This window comes from Neoarius graeffei, chromosome 27 (genome assembly GCF_027579695.1).
Source record: "Neoarius graeffei isolate fNeoGra1 chromosome 27, fNeoGra1.pri, whole genome shotgun sequence".
NCBI classification, from domain to species: domain Eukaryota; kingdom Metazoa; phylum Chordata; class Actinopteri; order Siluriformes; family Ariidae; genus Neoarius; species Neoarius graeffei.
The window spans coordinates 44,175,835-44,202,060 of NC_083595.1; the positions used below are offsets into that span (position 1 = coordinate 44,175,835).

The following is a 26,226-nucleotide window of genomic DNA, read 5'->3' on the forward strand; positions in this document are numbered from 1 at the left end:
TAACATACAGAACATATATGGAATTATTTGGTAAATAAAAGTGTTAATCCCCCCAAAATATTTGATATTTTAGATTCTTCAGCGCAGCCACAGTTTACTTTGATGACGCTTTGTACACTATTGGCGTTATCTTAACCAGCTTCATAAGGTAGTCACCTGGAATGACTTTCAATTAACAGCTGTACCTCGTCAAAAGTTAATTAGTGGATTATTTTCTTGCCTTCGTAATGCATTTGAGATGAAATGGCAAATAGTAAATAATAAAAATACAGTAAATAGCCCTGTTCCACAACTGTCGTAATCCATATTATGTCAACTAAGTAAAGAGAAACGAAACCCATCATTACTTTAAGACATGAAGAAGTGCCTTTTAATTAATAAAAATAAAGAAAAAACACTGAATTAAAAGGGGTGTCTTTTGACTTGTATATTTAGTATACACACACAGGTGATTATAGAAAATCACGCATGCAGATTGGTCGAGAAATTCAGACTATTTCTCGATCATCACCTTGAGCAACTCGGCAAAATGGCGACCAAGCATGTTATCACCGTAAGTGAGGAAGAATTACAAATAATGAAAGAAAATGCTGTTCCTAAAAGCACTAAAGATGCTCCAAAGTTTGGTCTAAAACTATTCAAAGGTAAGGTGGAATTGTGATTTATTTTATCTATTTCAAAACAAAGTATTTCGTGTGAGTCGGCGTAGATAAGTGACACAAGTCTGCACCGCGCCTTTATTATATTTGCATCCCACTTTTGAAGTTTGAAATAAATGATTTTTTAAAATACGATTTAAAAAAAAAAAAGATCATCTGTGTATTTATACTAAAACAATTATCCGCCTCAGGCTCAGTGAATATCGGTGAATAATAACCTCGACTAAGCTTTGGTGAATAATTGTTATATATATACAGTGGTTACGGTCAGGTCAGGTCCGGTCAGCTGATTCTGCTACTGGTGACATGTAACCCAGTACAACCTGCCGCATGGACGGGCAGTCGGCGTCTAAACCGGCTCCCCCACCAGTGTTCGCCAGTTCACTGGTGAGGAGGGTGGCATGTCACCCAGCAGGACTAAAAACAAGACCTGCCAAAGGGCAGATGAGCTCCTCGTGAGCCAACGGCCAGCATGCAAAACAGGAGTCGGAGTCCCCAAGGCAGTTCGTTATTACCTCCAACTTTGTTCTGGCAGCTCCTGCGAGCTTGCTGGTGCCAAACTGTAACAGCTCTGTTGTTCCATTGGATCCACTAACGTCGCGGAGAGGGGGGGGCATGCTACATGGGCTACAGCTTGTCCTCCATATCATTTTGCCCAGGCTTACATCCACCCATGAGTATGATATACAGTGGATATAAAAAGTGTACACACCCCGTTAAAATGATAGGTTTTCCTGATGTAAAAAAAAAAAAAAAATGAGACTACGATAAATAATTTCAAAACTTTTCCCACCTTTAATGTGACCTATAACCTGAACAATTCAATTGAAAAACAAATCTGTTAGGGGGAAAAATTAAAAAATAAAATATTTACAATAATGCTTATGTTACTGTTTGTATTCTTCAGGAAAGAAGTCAGTTATTTATGTCAAAAGAGCAGTGGTGTGTAACCAAAAGTGTATTTTTATAGGTTTGGAAGTTGAAGTCCAAACATTTTATAGAGTTTACTCCTTCTTTACTCCTTCACGGTTACTGTAGAGATTAAAATTCTGCATATTAAAACACTTAGTTATTTAAATTGTATTATATGTGATGTCACTGTAGAAATACACTCACTGGCCACTTTAATAGGAACTTGTTCTTGATTCTAAGATCCCTGTTCTTGGTTGCAGGAGTGGAACCCAATGTGTTCTTCTGCTGTTGCATGCTGAGATGCTTTTCTGCTCAACACAGTTGTAAAGAGTTGCTATGAGTTGCTATATTCGTCCTGGAAAAAAAGCTCGAACCAATCTGGCCATTTCTTTCTGACCTGTCTTATCAACAAGGCATTTGTTTCCGCCCACAGAACTGTCGCTCGCTCAATGTTTTTTGTTTTTCGCACCATTCTGTGTAAACTCTAGAGACTGTTGTGTGTGAAAACTCCCAGGAGATCAGCAGTTTCTGAAATACTCAAACCAGTCCATCTGGCTCAAACCAACACCCATGCTACAGTGAAAGAAATTCACACTTTGAGATCACAATTTTTCCCGTTCTGATGTTTGAAGTGAACATTAACTGAAGCTCTTGATTTGTATTTGCATGATTTTATGCATTGTGCTGCTGTCGAGGGATCGGCTGATTAGAGAACTGCACAAAACAGTAGGTCTGTGTGTTCCTAATAAAGTGGGCGATGAGTGTATATTCCTGCTTATTTAGTGTTTTTTTTTTCCCCTCCTTAATTCTAGTCTAATCTATCTGTCTATCTATGGTCAAAGGCACCCTATTTTTCACTTGTATAATTTTTCTTACAGATCCTTATTTTATGCCTTCTGAGTCTGTATTTTTTAAACGTTTAATAAAATAGAAACGGTAAATGGTACAGAAAATGCTCGATATGTTGTACATAATGACATAATGAAGGCTGCTGGGTTTTGCCTGAAAGCAAGCATGACGGTCATATTTTCCATGCTCAGTAAAACCTACCAGCCAATTTCCTTAGAAAACTTAACAAAGTGTCCCTGAGATGACTGACTTTTCTTTTCAACAAAGCGAAAGGTCATCATACCACATATTGACTTTACTGAATTTATTGCTGCTTGCTGCTCTTTATAGGTTTTTTTTAATTGTAGAAATATTTCATTTCATTATTTTTTTAAGGCTTCTTTGCTTTACAGTATTTCTTTGCATGCCTATAAACCTTTGCACAGTACTGTGTGTGTTTTGAAAAATATGACACTGGTAGATTAGTGCCTGATTTAAAAAAGAACCTGTAGCTAGTGACGGATCAGGACTTTACAGATAGCTAGATTTCACTTCAGAAAATATGCTCTAAGTTTATTTGAAGCATAACAAGTGTCACAACTCTCTCTGAGGACATGAGGACACTTGAATGAAATGTACACTTTGGAGTTATATGGTTACCGAGGAAAAAAAATAGCTGTGTGCACAAGTTTTTAACCCTGGGCATGACGGTAGACCTATTAGAGAAACATTAAGTTAAAAATCAGAGTAAAATCCTGTATTTATCCAGGTACGTCTACATGGATTCAGATGAACGCTATAAAGAGGGAAGTCAACAGGACAGTTTGTTTTTTGTACAGCTGACTGAAGGACATAACTCTACAAAAGACAATGTCCTGCTTTAATTGGGCTATTAAAATGCCCATGAACATTAATTGTTTTGCTGACAAGCACACCTCCATCGCAATTACAACAAGTGCTCTCCAGTACATTCAGGCATTCGACAGTGTGGAGGAGAGCTTTCTCACCTCAGCTCCTTCGCATATTAATTACACCTGAAGATACATCGTGATCTCTCTGTGGCTGGATGAGGGGACTGGTTGGACAGTATTTACACACTCGGTATCACACACATCAAGACATCCCTCAGCCTGCCTCAGTATCAAATAATCAATAACTGAAATCTGATCAAACTTAGATGGGACTGTATTTGCATGTCCATGGATTTTTTTTTCATCTGGCAAACAGGATTTCACGACTGGCACACTCTCAGAAATAAAGGCACCAAGCCGTATTTTTTGTTGGAGCTGCTGTGGTATCATTAAGAGTACATCTTTGGTATGTGTATTTATAAGCTTAAAAGAATTGAATGTATATACTGTAAGTGGAACCACATTTAAAGCTGGGTGGTACGGTGGTGTAGTGGTTCGCACTGTCGCCTCACAGCAAGAAGGTTCTGGGTTCAAGCCCAGCAGCCAATGAGGGCCTTTCTGTGTGGAGTTTGCATGTTCTCCCCGTGGGTTTCCCCCACAGTCCAAAGACATGCAGGTTAGGCTAACTGATGGCTCTAAACTGACTGTAGGTGTGAATGGTTGTGTGTCTGCCCTGCGATGACTGACTTGTCCAGGGTGTACCCCGCCTCTCACCCAGCTGGGATAGGCTCCAGCTTGCCCGTGACCCTTCACTGGATAAACAATTATGCATAATGGATGGATGGACATTTAAAGCTTTAAAAGCTAATTAAAATGTGCATGACTTGAAGTAAATGATGCATAATAAAGGCACAGATGTGCTCTTCTTAGCGGGACAAATTGGTGCAGCTATTTCTGACGACTGATGACTCATATAAGCCAAGACTAATGCCATGTGAACTCCTTTTATTCAAAATCTAAAGGTAAGAGGTAGTCTTTCTGTTTTCATAACAGTGCTGCTGGGAGAATTAACCTCCTGCTGAGACAAGTTCAAGCCCAATCACATCTGATCCAGCTAATCATTAAGCAGGACTTAATCCTGTCCTAATCATATCAGATCCAGGTGTGTTGGATGATTGCGCTCCAGCAATAAGGTTAAGCAGGGTAATAAAGTTAGAGCCTATAAACTTCTAATAAGAGAACTTACCTTGGTGTAGCAGCATGTGATCAGAAGCAGTGGTAACAGATACCCAATGACCAGAATGGTCACTTTGTATGTGCGCCTGGCCACCGGTTCGGGCCAGATCTCCCAGCAGAAGGAGCTGTTCGGGGCATCTGGGTGGTTAGTCAGGATCTGATGCTGCGCCACGGGCACGGCGAAGACGAACGACAGCGCCCAGATCACACACACCCCGGCGAGCGCGTTCCTGCGGTTCCGTATGCACGGAGACTTTTTGGAGAGCACCACGGCCACGTACCTGTCCACGGACATCGCGACGAGCGTGAAGATGCTCATCAGCATGCACAGTGTGACCACGTAGTGCACGAACTTGCACAGGAAGGCGCCGAAAACCCACTCGTGGAGCGAGTAAATAGTGGCTTGGAAAGGAACGCAGAAGAGAAGGAACGAAAGGTCTGCTATGCTGAGGTTGAGGATGAAAATGTTGGTGGTGCTTCTCGAGCGCTTCGACTTGATCCTCCCGATGACCACCATCACCAAAGTGTTCCCGACAATCCCTAAGAAAAAGATGCAGCCAAAGATCACCGGGACGATCACCACCTCCGGGCGGAGAGACTCGTTTTGTGTACGGTTCGGGTCCGGTTCATCCTCACACCACAACGTTTCATTTCTGGAGAGACCCATGTTCCCTGGTGTATTTTATTCCACTTGAAAGAACATGAGATCCGATTATGTCCTTAACACAAAGTGAAGTGCAGTTTCCTTTTCTTCTGAGCAACTTCAGATCTGGTAGGACACAGAAAAGCTGAGCCCAAGTCTAATACGCGTACGAAATACCCACTAAGGTGTCTTAGATAGTGTGCACTGTGTCGGTAAGCATGGCATAGCCGTGCGTGTGTGTGCGTGCGCGCTGCTGAAGTGTGTACCGCATGCGTAAAATGCAGCCGTACCCTGTCTCCAAAACGCACAGAGTCATCAAAGAGCGCAAAAGGGCTTTCCTGCGCGTCTCTCACATCTCTTTTAGCCCTTTCATTTGGATTAAAAGGACTAAGGTTGTAGTGCAGCCTCTGGTTTTGTTTTGATGTTTCTTTTTTACAAGCTTACATTGAACTTTGACATCGTCAGACACCTTCAGGGCCATAAAATGAAGGATGACCTTTAAGCTTTTCTTCAGTTGTCTTCCTGGGGACAAGGTACAAACTAAACAAGGTGCAAACAACTCGGTCATGTGGTGCACAAGACGTTAGACATGGTGATCCACAACACAGTCCCTCTGTAAAAAAAAATAATAAAAAATGGCAATATAATTTATAGGGCGGCATGGTGGTGTAGTGGTTAGCGCTGTCGCCTCACAGCAAAAAGGTCCGGGTTCGAGCCCCGTGGCTGGCGAGGGCCTTTCTGTGCGGAGTTTGCATGTTGTCCGCGTGGGTTTCCTCCGGGTGCTCCGGTTTCCCCCACAGTCCAAAGACATGCAGGTTAGGTTAACTGGTGACTCTAAATTGACCGTAGGTGTGAATGTGAGTGTGAATGGTTGTCTGTGTCTATGTGTCAGCCCTGTGATGACCTGGCGACTTGTCCAGGGTGTACCCCGCCTTTCGCCCGTAGTCAGCTGGGATAGGCTCCAGCTTGCCTGCGACCCTGTAGGGTCTACAGTGGCTACAGATAATGGATGGATGGATGTGTGTGTGTGTGTGTGTGTGTATATAAAACCCTCAAGTTCTGTCCAGATTTTCTTTGTACTTCCAGACACCTCAGTTTTATCTGTATCCACCTAAAAAAAACAATTTCTCAATAAACTATTTTTCTCAAACCAAAATATGGCAGAAGAAGATTTTTTGTATAATGAGAGACATAAACATGGAAGAGCCAAAACAATGTTCAAGATTACATTACATTACAGTATAAATTAAAGAAGGAAAGAAATGCAGAAATAAAGGAGTATTACATAGATATATCAAAGAACTGGCTCAGAGGGAACAGATTATTCTGTGATTTAGGCTATAATAAAGCCAGATTATTTAAAATGGTAAACTATGTCTACACTGAAGCATATACACAGCCTGACCCAAAAATAAATAAATAAATAAATAAATAAATAAATAGCTGTTTGGATTTAAATACACAAATGATTAAGAGCCTTTGACTGGATAATTGTTGCAGTGATTAATATGTTTCAGCTGGAAACAATTCTTTTAAACCTAACTGATGCAGTAAGTAGCTTCTCATTTCTTCAACAAACATGTCGGAAGACGTATCCTGTGGTCATGGGAAAGATGTTACTGTGTTTCCGAAGGCTCAAACTATCGGCCTGGAACAAGCAAAGAAGACAATTAAGGAGATTACTGAAGTTACTGGAATTGGGTTAAGAATGGTCTTAATGCATTATTAAAACCTGGAAGGATTATAGTGAACTGTCAACTTCACTGAAGAAATGTGGTTGAGAAAAACTCCTGACTGACCATAATCAGAGATCACAAACACTTGGTGTAGTCAAATCATAAAAAAATAACAGTAGAACTCTTGGCTATGAGTCTCAAAGACTGATCACATGCACCTGTCCCAGATTAAAGCAATGGATGCTTAAGTATCTCATCTCATCTCATTATCTCTAGCCGCTTTATCCTTCTACAGGGTCGCAGACAAGCTGGAGCCTATCCCAGCTGACTATGGGCGAAAGGCGGGGTACACCCTGGACAAGTCACCAGGTCATCACAGGGCTGACACATAGACACAGACAACCATTCACACTCACATTCACACCTACAGTCAATTTAGAGTCACCAGTTAACCTAACCTGCATGTCTTTGGACTGTGGGGGAAACCAGAGCACCCAGAGGAAACCCACGCAGACTCCGCACAGAAAGGCCCTCGCCGGCCACGGGGCTTGAACCCGGACCTTCTTGCTGTGAGGCGACAGCGCTAACCACTACACCACCGTGCCGCCCAAGCTTAAGTATGTTATTTAAATACATTTTATTTACATGTATATATAAAATAAACTTATCATCTGTAGCCGCTTCATCCTGTTCTACAGGGTTGCAGGCAAGCTGGAGCCTATCCCAGCTGACTACAGGCGAAAGGTGGGGTACACCCTGGACAAGTCACCAGTCCATTAGAGTGACTTGTCACCATTAGAGTCACTAGTTAACCTAACCTGCATGTCTTTGGACTGTGGGGGAAACTGGAGCGCCCAGAGGAAACGGGGAGAACATGCAAACTCTGCACAGAAAGGCCCTTGCCAGCCATGGGGTTCGAACCCGGATCTTCTTGCTGTGAGGCGACAGCGCTAACCATTACACCACCATGCCGCCTACAAGTCATTGTAAAATTACAATAGCAGTGAGAAGAATATGAACACTCGTGTAATAATTAACTGCATGTAATAACAAGTAAATGAGAAGTGTTCAAAGAATAAACAACGATTATCGTGCAACAAGCACAGTTCAGTTCAAGCATAGCTCATTACATGGCACATTTTAGTCCTTGGTTTGACTGAAAAAGTCTGCAACTTTCATTTGTTGAAATCTCGTGTGGGCCTGTAGTTGGACAAAATGAAGCATGTTTCGTAGATGCATGACGTTCGCTGCAGAAGTATCACTGCATTCAAACCACCTTAACACATTTTCAAGTAACTCTTCTTCAGAGTCTGAGTGTTAGGACTGGGACTGTTTTGGCCTCTAGAGGCCGCTGTTATTTCCATCTTGTCTTGTTTGTTTTGGCCTCTAGAGGCCGCCACTGTGTTTTTGTGTTTGTCTTCATTGCCTGTTTCCTGCCCTGCCCTGTTCCTTAATTACTGTGTGTATAAATACCCCTCTGTTTGTTCCCTTGTCACGGAGTCTTTTTCCTATGTTATGCTGTTAGTGCTAGTTCCCTCTGTCCCATGTACCTTGCCTGTGTCTTTGTATTCTTGGTTTCTGCTTCTTTCTTTTGGACTTTGTGGATTTTGTTTTTTACCTTTTTGATCTTCTGAGCATTTGAGTTTTTGCCTTTTTCTTATTTGGATTTTGGACTTTGAACCTTGGGATATTTTATTTTTGTTTATCTTCTGAGCTTTGGATGATTCTTTTTGTTTTTTCCCTTGGATTGTACATAGTGTAAATAAACTGTTTTTGATACTTTTCTACTTCTGCCTCACGCCTCTGCACTTGACTCATCCCCCCTGGTGGCCTAGTGGGGGTTTGCTGGATTATCACACCAGTGAACCAGGTTCAAATCCCAGTAAAACCCTGAGACTGTTGATTTCTCCAATGCAACTGCATAAAGCTAAATTTAAAATTTTGGGAGCCATGAGTTGTGTTAAAATGGTTTTCATGTAATAGTGATCCATATTATAACAGGGCTCCATTATATTTAATTGTGAAAGTAAGAGCATTTCCACACACACATGCACAATGTAAAGAGAACTCACAGGATTAGGACTAAACAGCTGTGTGGCCATGAGAAAACCACTTGTTAATTAGGATAATCAGAAGAAAAGGCTTCACTTTGCTAAGGACCATAAAAACGTTGTCATCGGCTGTCCATCGCAAGTGATGATAACTGCTTCATTAGCATGCGCAGAAATGCAGATGGGCCGTGAGGCCCACACCAGAGCGATAGCATTGCCCACAGCAGTAACACGAACAGCCCAGCCACGTCGCCACAGTATCTCTGGCCTTGTGAGCTCTTGCATACTATTCTCCTCTCCTAATGAAGTGCCTTGCACAGGAAGTTAAAACAAACAATGTCGTGCCCCCATCCTGTTATCTCTCTGGACCTCCAGACCTGATGCCAGATGGTGCACAAAAGTGCCACAGACCTGATGGATATGGAAGTTGCCCCACAGTGACAAACTGACTTGCTGATCGATGCCATCCATTGGCCATTTGAGTGGCTCTTCCGCATGTCATCTGGTGGTGTACCATTGACCCTGTTGGGTTCATATGCCACATTACACCAAAAAGTGCCCTGCTGCCAGCGCCTTATTGGTGACGTACTATTTAACCCATAGCTGGAACCCAGGCAGGTGCTACCACTTCGGGTCAGAGTGGACCTGGGAGCAATGGTGATTAAGGGGTAACTCCACTTTCCTCAATACTCAAGTCCTCCCAGACCTGAGACTCACCACTGGTTGAAGTCTAAAGTCATACCCAGGACTAGGGAGCATAAAGATTGGTTTCTGGAGCAATGGAAAAAGGTCATGTGGTTTGATAAGTTCAGAGTTACCCTCTTCCAGAGTGATGGGCATGTCAGGGTAAGAAGGGAAGCACATGAAGCAATGCAGTCATCATCATAGTGGTGACTGTGCAAACCTCTGGAGGCAGCGTTATGATCTGGGATTGATTCAGTTGGTCACATCGAGGCTCAGAAACATTATTTGGCAACAAGATGAAGTCAGCTGAAGATCTGAATGTACTCAATTACCAGGTTATCACATCAATGAGCTTTTTCTTTCCTGATGACATGGGCATATTCCAAGATACCAATGCCAGGATTCATCGGACTCAAATTACAAAAGTGTTCAGGGAGCATGGAGAATCATTTTCACACATGAATTGGGCACCACGGAGTCCTGACCTTCACCTCACTGAAAGTCTTTGGGATGCTAGAGAAGGCTTTACAGAGTGATTCGACTCTTCCTTCATCAAGACAAGATCTTGGTGAAAAATGAATGCAACTCTGCATGGAAATAAATGTTGTGACGTTGTTGATAAGGTCGTTAAAACAATGCCACAGCAAATGCATGATGTAATCAAAGCTAAAGGTGGGCCAACAGAATATTAGTGTGTGCAGCTTTTTTTTTTTTGGCCAAGCAGTGTACCGTGGTGCTTGAAAGTTTGTGAACCCTTTAGAATTTTCTATATTTCTGCATCAATATGACCTAAAACAACATCAGATTTTCACACAAGTCCTAAAAGTAGATAAAGAGAACCCAGTTAAACAAATGAGACAAAAATATTATACTTGGTCATTTATTTATTGAGGAAAATGATCCAATATTACATATCTGTGAGTGGCAAAAGTATGTGACCCTTTGCTTTCAGTATCTGGTGTGACCTCCTTGTGCAGCAATAACTCCAACTAAACGTTTGTGGTAACTGTGGATCAGTCCTGCACACCGACTTGGAGGAATTTTAGCCCATTCCTCCATACAGAACAGCTTCAACTCTGGGATGTTGGTGGGTTTCCTCACATGAACTGCTTGCTTCAGGTCCTTCCACAACATTTCCATTGGATTAAGGTCAGGACTTTGACTTGGCCATTCCAAAACATTAACTTTATTCTTCTTTAACCATTCTTTGGTAGAATGACTTGTGTGCTTAGGGTCGTTGTCTTGCTGCATGACCCACCTACTCTTGAGATTCAGTTCACGGACAGATGTCCTGACATTTTCCTTTAGAATTCGCTGGTATAATTCAGAATTAATTGCTCCACCAATGATGGAAAGCCGTCCTGGCCCAGATGCAGCAAAACAGGCCCAAACCATGATACTACCACCACCATGTTTCACAGATGGGATAAGGTTCTTATGCTGGAATGCAGTGTTTCCTTTCTCCAAACATAACGCTTTTCATTTAAACCAAAAAGTTCTAATTTGGTCTCATCCACCCACAAAACATTTTTCCCATAGCCTTCTGGCTTGTCAATGTGATCTTTAGCAAACTGCAGATGAGCAGAAATGTTCTTTTTGGAGAGCAGTGGCTTTCTCCTTGCAACCCTGCCATGCACACCATTGTTGTTCAGTGTTCTCCTGATGGTGGACCCATGAACATTAACATTAGCCAATTTGAGAGAGGCCTTCAGTTGCTTAGAAATTGCCCTGGGGTCCTTTGTGACCTCACCGACTGTTACACGCCTTGCTCTTGGAGTGATCTTTGTTGGTCGACCACTCCTGGGGAGGGTAACAACGGTCTTGAATTTCCTCCATTTGTACACAATCTGTCTGACTGTGGATTGGTGGAGTCCAAACACTTTAGAGATGGTTTTGTAACCTTTTCCAGCCTGATGAGCATCAACAACACTTTTTCTGAGGTCCTCATAAAAATCTCCTTTGTTCATGCCATGATACACTTCCACAAACATGTGTTGTGAAGATCAGACTTTGATAGATCCCTGTTCTTTAAATAAAACAGGGTGCCCACTCACACCTGATTGTCATCCCATTGATTGAAAACACCTGACTCTAATGTCAATTTCAAATTAACTGCTAATCCTAGAGGTTCACATACTTTTGCCACTCACAGATATGTAGTATTGGATCATTTTCCTCAATAAATAAATGACCAAGTATAATATTTTTGTCTCATTTGTTTAACTGGGTTCTCTTGATCTACTTTTAGGACTTGTGTGAAAATCTGATGATGTTTTAGGTCATATTTATGCAGAAATATAGAAAATTCTAAAGGGTTCACAAACTTTCAAGCACCACTGTATATACTTGAATCACTGTATGAACATAAACATTCAACAAGGAAAAGTTAGAACAAAACATTAATTAAAGGCTAATTGGTGATATAACTATATATTGACAAAATATTTAATTGAACTTAATTGCCACAAAGAACAGTTGTACATTTCACAATAGTGAGAAAAACAATGAGTGACCTTAAAACATTATCACTACACCAAATAATAAAATTTCTTGATTTGTGTTATATTGATCATATACTCTATATGATCAAATATAAAGATATCAACCCCAAACCCCCTGAAGTGAAGTTTGTTGTCATGCCACTATCATATTTATAAGCAGTTTTCATGACATTAAGAAAAGTATTACAATGATAAAACAGTGATAATTACTGTTTGAGCAGTAGGGAAGTGTCTGGGATTGCTGTAACTCCAGGTGTAACTCATTCAAATATATTTACAATGAAAATTTCTGTCCTAGTTCTGTTTAAAACTGTTATCTTTTTAATCATATTGCACATTTTACTTGAACTTATAATTCTAAACCCTCAAAGCTGTTATTTCTTAACAATGTTAATACAGTGTCTTGCAAAATTATTCATCCCCCTTGGTGTTTGTCCTCTTCTGTCGCATGGAATTAAAATTGATTTTTGGAGGGTTAGCACCATTTGATTTACACAACATGCATACCACTTTAAAGGTGATTTTTTTTTTTAAAAATGTGACACAAACAATAATTAAGATGAAAAACAGAAATCTGGAGTGTGCATAGGTATTCACGCCCTTTCATATGAAACCCCTAAATAAGAGCTGGTTCAACCAATTCACTTCATAAGTCACATAATTAGTTGATTAAGATCCACCTGTGTGGAATCAAAGTGTCACATGATCTGTCACATGATGTCTGTATAAATCAACCTGTTCTGGAAGGACCCTGACTCAGTAAGCAACATGAAAAGCAAGGAGCCTCCAAAAGAGGTCACAGACAAAGTTGTGGAGAAGTATAGATCAGGGTTGGGTTATAAAAAATATCCCAAACTTTGAATATCCCATGGAGCACTATGAAATCCATTATAGTAAAAGGGAAAGAATATGGCACCACTACAAACCTGACAAGAGAAGGCTGCCCACCAAAACTTACAGACTGGGCAAGGAGGGCATTAATCAGAGATGCAACAAAGACACCAAAGATAACACTGAAGGAGCTGAAAAGATCCACAGTGGAGATGGGAGTATCTGTCCATAGGACCACTTTAAGCCATACACTCCACAGAGTGGGGCTTTATGGAAGAGTGGCCAGAAAAAAGCCATTCCTTAAGAAAACACATTTGGAGTTTGCCCAGCAGCATGTGGCAGACTCCCCAAACACATGGAAGAAGATTCTCTGGGTAGATGAAACTAAAATGGAACTTTTTGGCCATCATGGGAAACACCATGTGTGGTGCAAACCCAACACTTCCCATCACCCTGAGAAGACCATTCCTACAGTCAAGCATGGTGGTGGCAGCATCATGCTGTGGGGATATTTTTCATTTGCAGTGACAGGAAAGCTGGTCAGGATTGAAGGAAAGATGGATGGCACTAAATACAGGGCAATTCTGGAGGAAAACCTGTTTGAGTCAGCCAGAGGTTTGAGACTGGGACGAAGGTTCACATTCCAGCAAGACACTGTACATGTTTAACTTGATACAAATGTGTATTTGTAATGTGTTCATTTACTGTAGATCTGTTTTCATTTTAACAGGTATCTCTTTAAAATGATTTTTTTTACCTCAGTGAGGCCAATTGGATAAATAAAGGAAACACAACACAACAACTTTTCTGACTTTTTCCCCATCAGGGAACAACTTTTGCAGATCAAGATTTGATTCTATTCAACTGTGTCTAATAAATTTTTTTTAATAATTTGACATTTTGCACAATACGAATAGAATAGAAACAGATTCATTAGCAGCAGCTTCTACAATACTACACTATCAATCAACCTTTCCAGTTGATTTATAACTTTACTACCATGCTGAGGCTATTAATATTGCACAAATAAGGGCACCATAAATCACTGGATGAATTGGTTTTCTTAAGGCTCTGCTCGAGGGCATGTGGTATTCACTATCACTTTTAGGCTCATCAAAACCCATGAGGAATTAAAATACTGCAATAGAAAGTCAATGAAGTTCCTGTTCTTCAACCAGCGGTCAAAACGTTATATGTGGGTGAATTCATTAAGTGCTAAAATAATTGCATACGGTATTTTCAGAGGTCAGGTAGTTGTGTGAATTTGACCTATGCAGCTCATTGGAAAAATCAAGACTTCTTTTTAAACAACTTGACAAATAATCATTCAAGGCTGATGCTTTTGGTTCTAGGCATTCTTGGCTTTTTTTTTTTTTTTGAGATATTCTTTCCATATATCAGAAGATAGATTTTGCAGTTGTTGGCAATTCACTTAAGATGAACTAGACAATTTAAAGTCTTAGACACCCTTTATTTTTTTCATCCAAACTTTGTTCTAGATTTCTATTTTATGACTTCTACATTATGGAATTATACATAAACAAAAACATTTGAGTTCCAAACTTTTGTTTTCCAGCACAAAATTAAATGTTACAGAAAAAAAAAAAGTTTGTATCTGAGCAGCATATTACATAAGAGAGCACTTTTCAGATTAAAAAAGAAAACATAATGAAGGCTACTGGGTTTTGGTGCAAAATGAAGAAGCGAGTGTGACAGTCTAATGCCGCTTTTCCACTACAAACGCGGCTGAGCCGTGCCGTGCCGAGTCGAGCTGAGTCGGGCTGAGCGGGGCTGTTGGAGTTGCATTTCGACTACAACCGCGCTGAACCGTGCTGGCTGGAAGTGGGTGGACACATTGGGTGGAGTTAGCGAAAGTGGGTGGACGTCATGTGATGTCGTTAAGCAGCGCAAACAGTGACATCAGTGACAGTGGCGGAACAAGTCAGAGCCGGGCCGGGGGCGGGGCAAATGACCGGACCCTTTATTAAAGCTTATCATAACATCATTTTAGGCTACAAAATGTCCGCAACTGCGGTGTTTACCAATTTCAACACTACCGGGTGCAACTATGTTATTTAGTACATCAAGTCCTTCAAACGAACATGTAACTCAGAAACAAAAAACATTAGGATACTGTACATGGCTCATAATAAAACATCAATAGCCTATACTGCGCACATTATTTGAAGGGCATACGAATGAGCGCTCAGAGGTTGCAACGCTGACAGGAAGAGTCAGAAATAAAAGGAGGGCGGTGCAAACCTCACTGAATGCACTGTGTTTACCAATTTCAACACTACGGGGTGCAACTATGTTATTTTGTACATTAAGTCCTTCAAACGAGCATGTAATTCAGAAACAAAAAAACATTCGGCGACATACTGTACATGGCTCATAATAAAACATCAATAGCCTACTGCGCGCATTATTTGAAGGGCATACAGCGAGCCTTGCGCTCCGCGAACTCGTCCACGATGCTCTGTATGTCACTGATTCAGTGAGCTTTTAAGCAGTAGTCTCACGACCGGAATAGTAAACAATAAACATGGAGGACATGGAGTCGTTAGTGTTGCTGGTCTTGGTGCTGTGGCTTGACAACGCCAACAGATACTGGCAAGAGCGTATAGATGAGGCGAGGCGCATAAGGCTTCAGAAATTCTCGTAATTCATAATTCTTCTTCTTCCGGGTTTGCAGTGTTTACAGATCCCAGCGTGCTCGCGGGGCGTGTGTGGGCATGTGAGGACACGCCTCCTCACCAATCAGTGCACAGGGGAGTGTCTGCTCACGCCTCCAGCCTCAGTCAGCACGGTTTGGCTCGCTTCAGCCCCACTCCAAAACGGTGCGAGTTTTAGGGGCTAAGCAGGGCTGAAACGAGCTGAGTCGTGCTGGTTTTTGGTAGTCGAAACGCGAGCCGTGTCGGGCTGAAGTGAGCTGAAGCGAGCTGAAGTGAGCTGAAAAAGGGTAGTGGAAAAGGGCCAAAAGTGTCCAGAAGAAGTGGGGCTAGTTCTGTAAGACGCTCAGTAAAACCTACAGATCATTTCCACATAAAACTGCACTCATTGTACCTGAGACTACTATTTTTTTTTAAGCAACGGGTCGTCTCACACCAGATACTGACTTTGTTTTATTTATTATGGCTTACTAATTACTGTTTGTAGTATTTTTTTAATGTTGAAACGTTTAATTTCATTATTTTTTGAGCCATCTTTGGTCGACAGCATTTGTTTACATGTGCCTAAGAATTTTGCACAGTACTGTATGTGTGTGTGTGTGTACACACACACACACACACACACACACACACACACACACACACATATACAGGGGGCTGCAAAAGTAGGTATACAGTAAGGATTATATGTGACCAACAGCAGTAGGATGACTTCTACTTTCTGTTAAGAATGTAAACAAACTGGCGAAATGACAGTAGCAATTTGTGAAAAATGCAATAATAATAATAATAATAATAATAATAATAATAATGGGTGGCACGGTGGTGTAGTGGTTAGCGCTGTCGCCTCACAGCAAGAAGGTCCTGGGTTCGAGCCCCGGGGCCGGCGAGGGCCTTTCTGTGTGGAGTTTGCATGTTGTCCGCGTGGGTTTCCTCCGGGTGCTCCGGTTTCCCCCACAGTCCAAAGACATGCAGGTTAGGTTAACTGGTGACTCTAAATTGACCGTAGGTGTGAATGTGAATGGTTGTCTGTGTCTATGTGTCAGCCCTGTGATGACCTGGCGACTTGTCCAGGGTGTACCCCGCCTTTCGCCCGTAGTCAGCTGGGATAGGCTCCAGCTTGCCTGCGACCCTGTAGAAGGATAAAGCGGCTAGAGATAATGAGATGAGATAATAATAATTCTTAAAAACTGAAAAAAAGATACATTCTTACCATGAAATACTTTCATTCCATATTTTCTTGCTTTTTTTTGTAGTTTTTGGGGTTTTGTTTTTGAGTTGAGTTTTTATTTTGTCCTCGGTTGGTTCAGCAGTATGCTCTGCCATTTTGTTTTTCTCTACTCAACATACAACCGGGCTGCTCTGGGTATGTTGTATGTTGCTCTGTGTGTGTATATATATTAGTGTGTGTGTGTGTGTCTGACATCCAGAGTTGATCTAAATCCCAGGACCTGAATAACTTTGTCACTCCCAGTGGGGTAGCACATGGATGTTTATTAGAGCCAACAATAACCTCGATACTAGAGCAAGAAAAATATGTGGTAGCTAAGGAAAACACTTCATATGGTGAAGTTTTGACATTTTTGTACTACAGCTTGTTAAACTACTGAAATATGTTTTTCTTTTGCATGCATCTCAACAAAAAGTCAAGATCTAACAATTTGAAGTCTGGTAACATCCAAAAGTGAAAAAGAAGATGATTATATTTCAAATTGTCATTACAAATGTGTGGTATGAGCACCTCGGGCATTTTGACAGCTTGCTCCTGATTGCAGAATTAATTGATTTGGTTTATGTCCATTTTCATATGGTACATGGGTAGTTACACACTGTAAGAAAAAAAAACTGTAGAAAAACAGATAACAGCTTGACAGAAAATTTCCAGCACCTTTTTCATTAAGTGTACAGGCATTGCCTTCAATCCTGCAATAACATATTCAAAGCCTGACATTTGCTGTGTAAGGAAATGACAGTTAGCTAGTGAGGTTTTAGACATCTTTAGGCAGGATGAATGTTTTTATCACCACATTTTTTAAATGGCTTCTGAATAACATGGTCTTTGCAGGAAGATAGCTCAGGCAAGATTACACAGTATTTCCACATCATTTTGGTGAGTCAAAATTATGTTAACACTTATGTTAGAAACCATTTATTCACAAAACATACATCATATGTGCAAGATGATTTACAGGATGGTCTCAAGCTGTGCCATCATGTTCAACACACAAAAACCAGCGAGCAACAGTACTATTTAATCTATCACCCATGGCATACATCTATCTGCAGGAGAAAAATAATCCATAATTTTGACTAACCCTGTATTATTATCGGCAGAAATTACAGGCAGATTTTTTTTCAGCCATGGCATCATCTAATAGGTTTTCCTATACCATCATGCAAATATCCATAGAAATGATCAGGTCAGAATTATCTGATTCCATGTCATGCGTAATGCATTTAATGGATCTTTCCTCTTAAAGTTGGTGTCATCTAGAAAGGGAAGCCATTTTACCAAGCATTTAATTGTATGTTGAACTAGAGGTACACTAAATATGCAACCAGCGTCTGTGCATCCTCATCAAATGTACCATAGACGCTCTCTGTCATGAGTGTTGACCTCAGGAGAAGCCTGGAGGTCCTGTGACGTGGCCTGAGCCTACTTTGGATCCACCATGCTTGAAATCTTGAGACGTAAACAAATTCATAGCAGGTTCCTCAGGTTGGCTGTGTGTAGTGAATTGCAGATGGTTAATACACATTTCCAGGATGACTACAACAATCCCAATTCCAAAAAACTTGTGTCAAATGTAAATAAAATTTCATGTCGATGATTTGTAAATCATGGAAACTACATTTTATTGAAAGGAGTACAAAGACAATATATGGGTGGCATGGTGGTGTAGTGGTTAGCACTGTCACCTCACAGCAAAAAGGTTCTGGGTTCAGGCCCAGTGGCCGACGGGGGCCTTTCTGTGTGGAGTTTGCATGTTCTCCCCGTGTCTGCGTGGGTTTCCTCCGGGTGCTCTGGTTTCCCCCACAGTTCAAAGACATGTGATTAGGTTAACATGGGGCAGCCTTGGCCTGAAGGTTGGGCTGAAGTGCCCTTGAGCAAGGCACCTAACCCCCAACTGCTCCCTGGGAACTATAGCATAGCTGCCCACTGCTCTGGGTATGTGTGTGTGTGCTCATTGCTCACTTGTGTGTGCATGTGTGTGTTCAGTGTTTCAGATTGGTTAAATGCAGAGGACGAATTTTACTGTGCTTGATTGTGCATGCGACAAATAAAGGCTTCTTCAATATCAAATTTTGAAACTGATAAAATATTATTGTTGTTTGAGGTTTTTATTTATTTATTTATTTATTTATTTGATCCCAGCAACGTTTAAAAAAAAAGTTGGAACAGGGCCAACAAAAGATTGGAAAAGTTTGGTTATGAGGTTTTTATTTCCATTTTACACAGCATCCCAGCTTTTTTTTTTTTTTGAATTGGGTGTGTATTAAATGCACACACTAAAAAAAAAAACCAAAAAAAAAAAAACAATCATATGCTGATCAGATAATAGACTTCTTCTTCATCCCATAGCTGGTCAAGGGCTGTAAGGACACCACTGATGACATTTCAACAGTCCATCATTGGTGTGTCTAGGGCATTTAAACTTGGTGGAGACCATCCCTCTCCAAGCTTGATCAATGGACAATTTAGAGTACCCAGTTATGGCCCTTTTCCACTACCCTTTTTCAGCTCACTTCAGCTCGCTTCAGCTCACTTCAGCCTGACACGGCTCGCGTTTCGACTACCAAAGAACAGCACGACTCAGCTCGCTTCAGCCCTGCTTAGCCCCTAAAACTCGCACCGTTTTGGAGTGGGGCTGAAGCGAGCCAAACCGAGCCGAGTGAGGCTGGGGGCGTGAGCAGACACTCCCCTGTGCACTGATTGGTGAGGAGGAGTGTCCTCACATGCCCACACACGCCCCGCAAGCACGCTGGGATCTGTAAACACCGTAAACCCGGAAGAAGAAGAATTACGAGAATTTCTGAAGCCTTATGCGCCTCGCCTCATCTATACGCTCTTGCCAGTATCTGTTGCCGTTGTCGGTGACAACAAGCCACAGAACCAAGACCAGCAACACTAACGACTCCATGTCCTCCATGTTTATTGTTTATTATTCGGGTCGTGAGACTACCGCTTAAAAGCTCACTGATGTCACTGTTTGCGCTGCTTAACGACATCACGTGATGTCCACCCACTTTCGCTAACTCCACCCAATGTGTCCACCCACTTCCAGCCAGCACGGTTCAGCGCAGTTGTAGTCAAAATGCAACTCCAACAGCCCCACTCAGCTCGACTCAGCCCAACTCAGCACGGCACGGCTCAGCCCGACTCAGCCGCGTTTGTAGTGGAAAAGCGGCATTAGCCTAACTGCATGCCTTTGGACTGTGGGGGAAACCAGAGCACCCAGAGGAAACCCACACAGACACGAGGAGAACATGCAAACTCCACACAGAAAGGCCCCCCCTCAACCACTGGGCTTGAACCCAGAACCTGCTTGCTGTGAGGCAACAGTGCTAACCACTACACCGCCGTGCTGCCCCGATAATAGACTATCAAACTGTTAACAGCAGTGTTATATTCGAGTCACTAAACCTCAAGTCCGAGTCCAGGCTTGAGTCCCCAGTGTTCAAGTCCAAGTCAAGTCCAAGTCTTTAAAGAAAAATTTGAGTCGAGTCAGAGTCCACAACTGATCCAAGTCGAGTCCGAGTCGAGTCTACAACTGATCCGAGTTGAGTCCGACACAAGCCCCACTATCAACAGGGCAAATAACATGAGAGAGGGTTAACACTAGCTAGTTCATCAGTCAGCAAGCAAGCCCCGCTATCAACAGAGCAATGAACATAGCATGTCACTTCCTTCTCTGGGTGGAGTCTTGCCAAATGACGAATGAAGTTCGAGGTTGTCCCTGTCGTCTCCTTGATAGTTCTTCTATAAATGGAACACATAGCAGTGCATTTTTTCCCACTGCACGAGAAGTCTGTATAAGCAAACGTTAGTTTGTTCCTGAACATGACGTATGAACAAGTGAATGTGCATTCTCTGGCACGTTGTTGTCCCCGTAGTCTCTGCAATAGTTCTTCTACATATGGAACACATAGCAGTGCAATTTTTCCCACTGCATAAGAAGTCTGTAGAAGCAAAGCAGACAATCCTAGGGGCGTTCTCTCCAGGCATTTTAGCGCCATTAATGTTAGTTCATTCCTGAACATGACATATGAACAGGTGAATGTGCATTCTCTCGCATGAAATTAGTATAAAAATTAATGTAGATATAAATATAAATATCTTATGTCAAATTATTATGGCATGTTACAAAAAATAAAGAAAAAATCAGAGTCCTCGTCTCCAATTTATGAGTCCGAATGCACTTAATGCACGAGTCCGAGTCCAAGTTCGAGTCATCAGTGCTCGAGTCCAAGTCAAGTCACGAGTCCTTAAAATTAGGGCAGGAGTCAGACTTGAGTACTATAAGCCTGGTAGACAGTTCATGCGTGGCAGAAGTTTTTTTTTTTTTTGAGGAGTGTTTTAACAGTGCAAACATGTGCTCCAAGCAAGTAAGTGTCTGGATCAGGATTGATCTCGAAAAGTAAGGATGATAGTTTTTTTGAAAGCACTAGCTCCTTTTGTGAAAGAAAAATGCCATGTTTTTAACTTCGAAATACCTTCAAACTTGGTGCATAAGCTAGACGAAAGCTCTAGTTTAAATCCCAGTTTAAAAGGTTTTTCTTGACAGCAGCAAGATATCTTTCATTATAATCTCTTGCTAAAACTCTTGGAAACACAGTGAAGTGTTTTCACATGCTACTTATGAAAACTTCCATGTTTTCTCATAAGTGTTACTTATAATACAGGGATTTTATTAACAGGAAGTGAGTTCTCTTGAGGCAGATATGGTTGTAGGGATTTATAGAAAAAAGTGAGGCACTGATCTAATATCAGGATTAGTATCAGGATCAGGGATGATACTGGGTTGAAATGCTGGATTGGTATCAAAATGAATCTGATTTTATCTTTTGTGCTATAAATATGCGTGATGATTACTTACACAACCCAGATACTGCATATAAATGTAAGATGGAATATGTTTTGAAGCATTTTAGCATAACTTGGGAACAGAAGGTGATAGTCAGCTTGGTGACTACGTCCTTGTAGTCACATTATAAGAATGAAATAAAGGTTTGGTATCAAGTGATACCCAAATCTCAGATCCTCAGATTTCTTATAAAAAGTGGATAATTTAATCTCTAGCTATTCTCCAAAAAACTTGGGATGTAATCAAATACAAATACATTATTTGGAATGAAATGATAATGTGTTTGAAACAGACTGAAACTCAGACATGAATAGTAGGTGCACTTTTTTTTAAGAAACCTTCCCAGAAGGGCCCTAATTGAGACTAAAGGTGAGCATCTGTACTAATATCCCTCAGGGCATTACAAAAAAGTTGTATGAGTGACAGGGTTTGGCTTTCATGTCCGCAAGTGAGCTGGGATAAACAAAGCCCATGTTAACATGAACATGTGGTACTGTTTGATGCATTCAGTCATTCATCCTTAGTATGCTATGATGTTATAAACGTGATAAATTTTAAAGTTTCCGCCTGAAAAGGGTTGTGGGCCCATTTATGAATTATAGTTGTCTAAGCTGCGAGTTTTACCGAGATTCTTTCTCTCTCTCTTCATGATTTTGACGAGGATCACTGGTATAGATTTTATTTATTGGTATATGTATACTACTTGAGATTTCTCAGATTATTTGGTTTATTACAATAACTGAGGATTAGAGATAGTTTTAGGATATTTTGGATTTCTTGGATTATTATCTCATCTGGCCGATAGGCGATGAGTTTATGCCATCATGTGTCGTCTGTCCGTCGTCATCCACATTTCACGAAAATCACTTCTTCTCTCTCAATTCTTCACTGATTTTTGTTCTTTTTAGCAGGAAGGTAGATCTACCTGGTGTGCATATGGCTTCTACCCAAATTTGCATAATTGCAATTAATAATGAAGATATGGAGTAATTAAGCCCTAACGAGCAGTTTCCACACAAATCGCTTCTTCTCCCTCAATTCTTCACCGATTTTGATTTTTTTCTGGTATGAAGGTAGGGGAACCTAGGGTGCATATAACTTCTACCCAGACTTGCTTAATTACAATTATTAATGAAGGTATGGACTAATTAAGCCTTAATGAGCTTATTCAGCAAATTTACTTATTCAACAAAAATCACTTCTTCTTAGTCAATTCCTCGCCGTTTTGAATTCTTTCTGGCAAATAGGTCGGTATTCCTAGGGTGGATATCGCTTCTATATATAGCTTGTATATAGTGTATATAGCTTGCAACATTTATTGCGCAAGGTGGCGCACTTTAGATCGTTCCTTCTGGACTAGATGGGGCCAGAGTGAGCTACGCCGTCACTGAAGGTCTCGTTTTATTTGGATTTTGAACTATTATTTGAATTAGGATTACTGTATTAGTATTTTTGATTATCAGGAGTATCATGAGATTATTATCAGAATAGGTTTATATTAATGCAGTTTTTCTCTTGTAAATAGTTTTGTTTTTATTGCTTTGTCAATTGGCACTGAAAATCCCTTTTGGGAAATGCTAATAAAATTTTATTATATTGTATTATATTGTATGTACCTGGTCAGGGTCGAAGTAATTAAAAAAAACCTCTCCTGGTTTAGACCATACCTATTTTGGGATTAAATCAGAATACAGATAAAAATATTTGGAGCCGTAGACAAATATAGATACATATAGTGATGGTGGTACTTCCATATATAGATAACTCCAAACCATTAAGATAGATAGATAGATAGATAGATAGATAGATAGATAGATAGATAGATAGATAGATTTACTTTATTGATCCCAAACTGGGAAATTATTATGTTACAGCAGCAAGTTATAAGACATGTGAAAAGAAAAAGACACACTGTATAACATAAAATAGAATTTTTAAAAAATCCCAAGAACAAGCCGACTATACAATGTAAAGATAAAAGTCTCGTCTCGTCTCGTCTCGTCTTCTTCCGCTTTATCCGGGACCGGGTCGCGGAGGCAGCAGTCTAAGCATGGAAGCCCAAACTTCCCTTTCCCCAGACACCTCGGCCAGCTCCTCGGGAAGAACACCGAGGCGTTCCCAGGCCAGCCGAGAGACATAGTCCCTCCAGCGTGTCCTGGGTCTTCCCCGGGGCCTCCTCCCGGGGGGACATGCCTGGAACACCTCCCCAGGGAGGCGTCCAGGAGGCATCCGAAAAAGATGCCCGAGCCACCTCAGCTGATTCCTCTCGATGTGGAGCAGCAGCGGCTCTACTCCGAGCTCCTCCCGAGTGACTGTGCTTCTCACCCTATCTCTAAGGGAGCGCCCAGCCACCCTGCGAAGGAAACTCATTTCGGCCGCTTGTATCCGCGATCTTGTCCTTTCGGTCATTACCCAAAGCTCATGACCATAGGTGAGAGTCGGAACGTAGATCGACCGGTAAATTGAGAGCTTCGCCTTTTGGCTCAGCTCCTTCTTCACCACGACGGACCGGTAAAGCGACCGCATCACTGCGGAGGCTGCACCGATCCGCCTGTCGATCTCACGCTCCATCCTTCCCTCACTCGTGAACAAGATCCCGAGATACTTAAACTCCTCCACTTGAGGCAGAACTTCTCCACCAACCTGGAGAGGGCAAGCCACCCTTTTCCGGTCGAGAACCATGGCCTCGGACTTGGAGGTGCTGATTCTCATCCCAGCCGCTTCACACTCGACTGCAAACCGCCCCAGTGCATGCTGAAGGTCCTGGTTTGAAGAAGCCAACAGTGTAAAAGTGTAATGATAAAAGTGTAATGATAAAAAAAGTATATCTATGTATGTGCTTTGTACAGATGAATGTGCATTAATAGTGCTAAAAACAAGAATTTTAAGGATGAAAGACTTGGAGTTTGGACTTGGTGGTGGACATACTGTCCCTAGATTCTGTGTCCTTAAATTTGTGTTAAAAGGGCTAGAAGCTTGAGAAGCTGAGCCAAACAGTAAGAGAGATTGATGGCAGCAGAAGGAAAGAGAATGGAAATGCCAAAGCTTTAAACTTAGCATCTACGTCCAGCAGGGACTCTGAAAATCGACAACTTGCAATTCTCCAAAGTGCCTTCATTTCTACAAACTGTGTGTATGTGTGTGCACAAAATATCAGAAGTCTGTGGTTTTTACCCTGTCTTTGTTTTGTTTCCAGATTTTTTTCTGGAACCCCCATTTTGACCACACTCTGCAATATACAGTGGTGCTTGAAAGTTTGTGAACCCTTTAGAATTTTCTATATTTCTGCATAAATATGACCTAAAACATCATCAGATTTTCACACAAGTCCTAAAAGTAGATAAAGAGAACCCAGTTAAACAAATGGGACAAAAATATTATACTTGGTCATTTATTTATTGAAGAAAATGATCCAATATTACATATCTGTGAGTGGCAAAAATATGTGAACCTTTGCTTTCAGTATCTGGTGTGATCCCCTTGTGCAGCAATAACTGCAAATAAACGTTTCTGGTAACTGTTGATCAGTCCTGCACACTGGCTTGGAGGAATTTTAGCCCCTTCCTCCATACAGAACAGCTTCAACTCTGGGATGTTGTTGGGTTTCCTCACATGAACTGCTTGCTTCAGGTCCTTCCACAACATTTTGATTGGATTAAGGTCAGGACTTTGAATTGGCCATTCCAAAACATGAACTTTATTCTTCTTTAACCATTCTTTGGTAGAACAACTTGTGTGCTTAGGGTTGTTGTCTTGCTGCATGACCCACCTTCTCTTGAGATTCAGTTCATGGACAGATGTCCTGACCATTTTCCTTTAGAATTCGCTGGTATAATTCAGAATTCATTGTTCCATCAATGATGGCAAGCTGTCCTGGCCCAGATGCAGCAAAACAGGCCCAAATGCTACCACCACCATGTTTCACAGATGGGATAAGGTTCTTATGCTGGAATGCAGTGTTTTCCTTTCCCCAAACATAACGCTTCTCATTTAAACCAAAAAGTTTTATTTTGGTCTCATCCGTCCACAAAACATTTTTCCAATAGCCTACTGGCTTGTCTACGTGATCTTTAGCAAACTGCAGATGAGCAGCAATGTTCTTTTTAGAGAGCAGTGGCTTTCTCCTTCCAACCCTGCCATGCACACCATTGTTGTTCAGTGTTCTCCTGATGGTGGACTCATGAACATTAACATTAGCCAATGTGAGAGAGGCCTTCAGTTGCTTAGAAGTTACCCTGGGGTCCTTTGTGACCTCGCCAACTATTACATGCCTTGCTCTCGGAGTGATCTTTGTTGGTCAACCACTCCTGGGAGGGTAACAATGGTCTTGAATTTCCTCCATTTGTACACAATCTGTCTGACTGTAGATTGGTGGAGTCCAAACTCTTTAGAGATGGTTTTGTAACCTTTTCCAGCCTGATGAGCATCAACAACGCTTTTTCTGAGGTCCTCATAAATCTCCTTTGTTCGTGCCATGATACGCTTCCACAAACATGTGTTGTGAAGATCAGACTTTGATAGATCCCTGTTCTTTAAATAAAACAGGGTGCCCACTCACACCTGATTGTCATCCCATTGATTGAAAACACCTGATTC

The 26,226-nt window shown here is 41.4% G+C and overlaps 1 protein-coding gene across 1 annotated transcript in view; it reads right to left on the minus strand.

The window, feature by feature from the left end:
• Positions 1-5,153, minus strand: part of galr1b (galanin receptor 1b) — a 93,606-nt gene extending 88,453 nt beyond the window's left edge. The window contains exon 1 of the mRNA XM_060911139.1: positions 4,497-5,153. Coding sequence (XP_060767122.1) covers positions 4,497-5,153 — 657 coding nt within the window. The remainder of the gene's footprint in view (positions 1-4,496) is intronic.
• Positions 5,154-26,226: the final 21,073 nt, after the last annotated feature.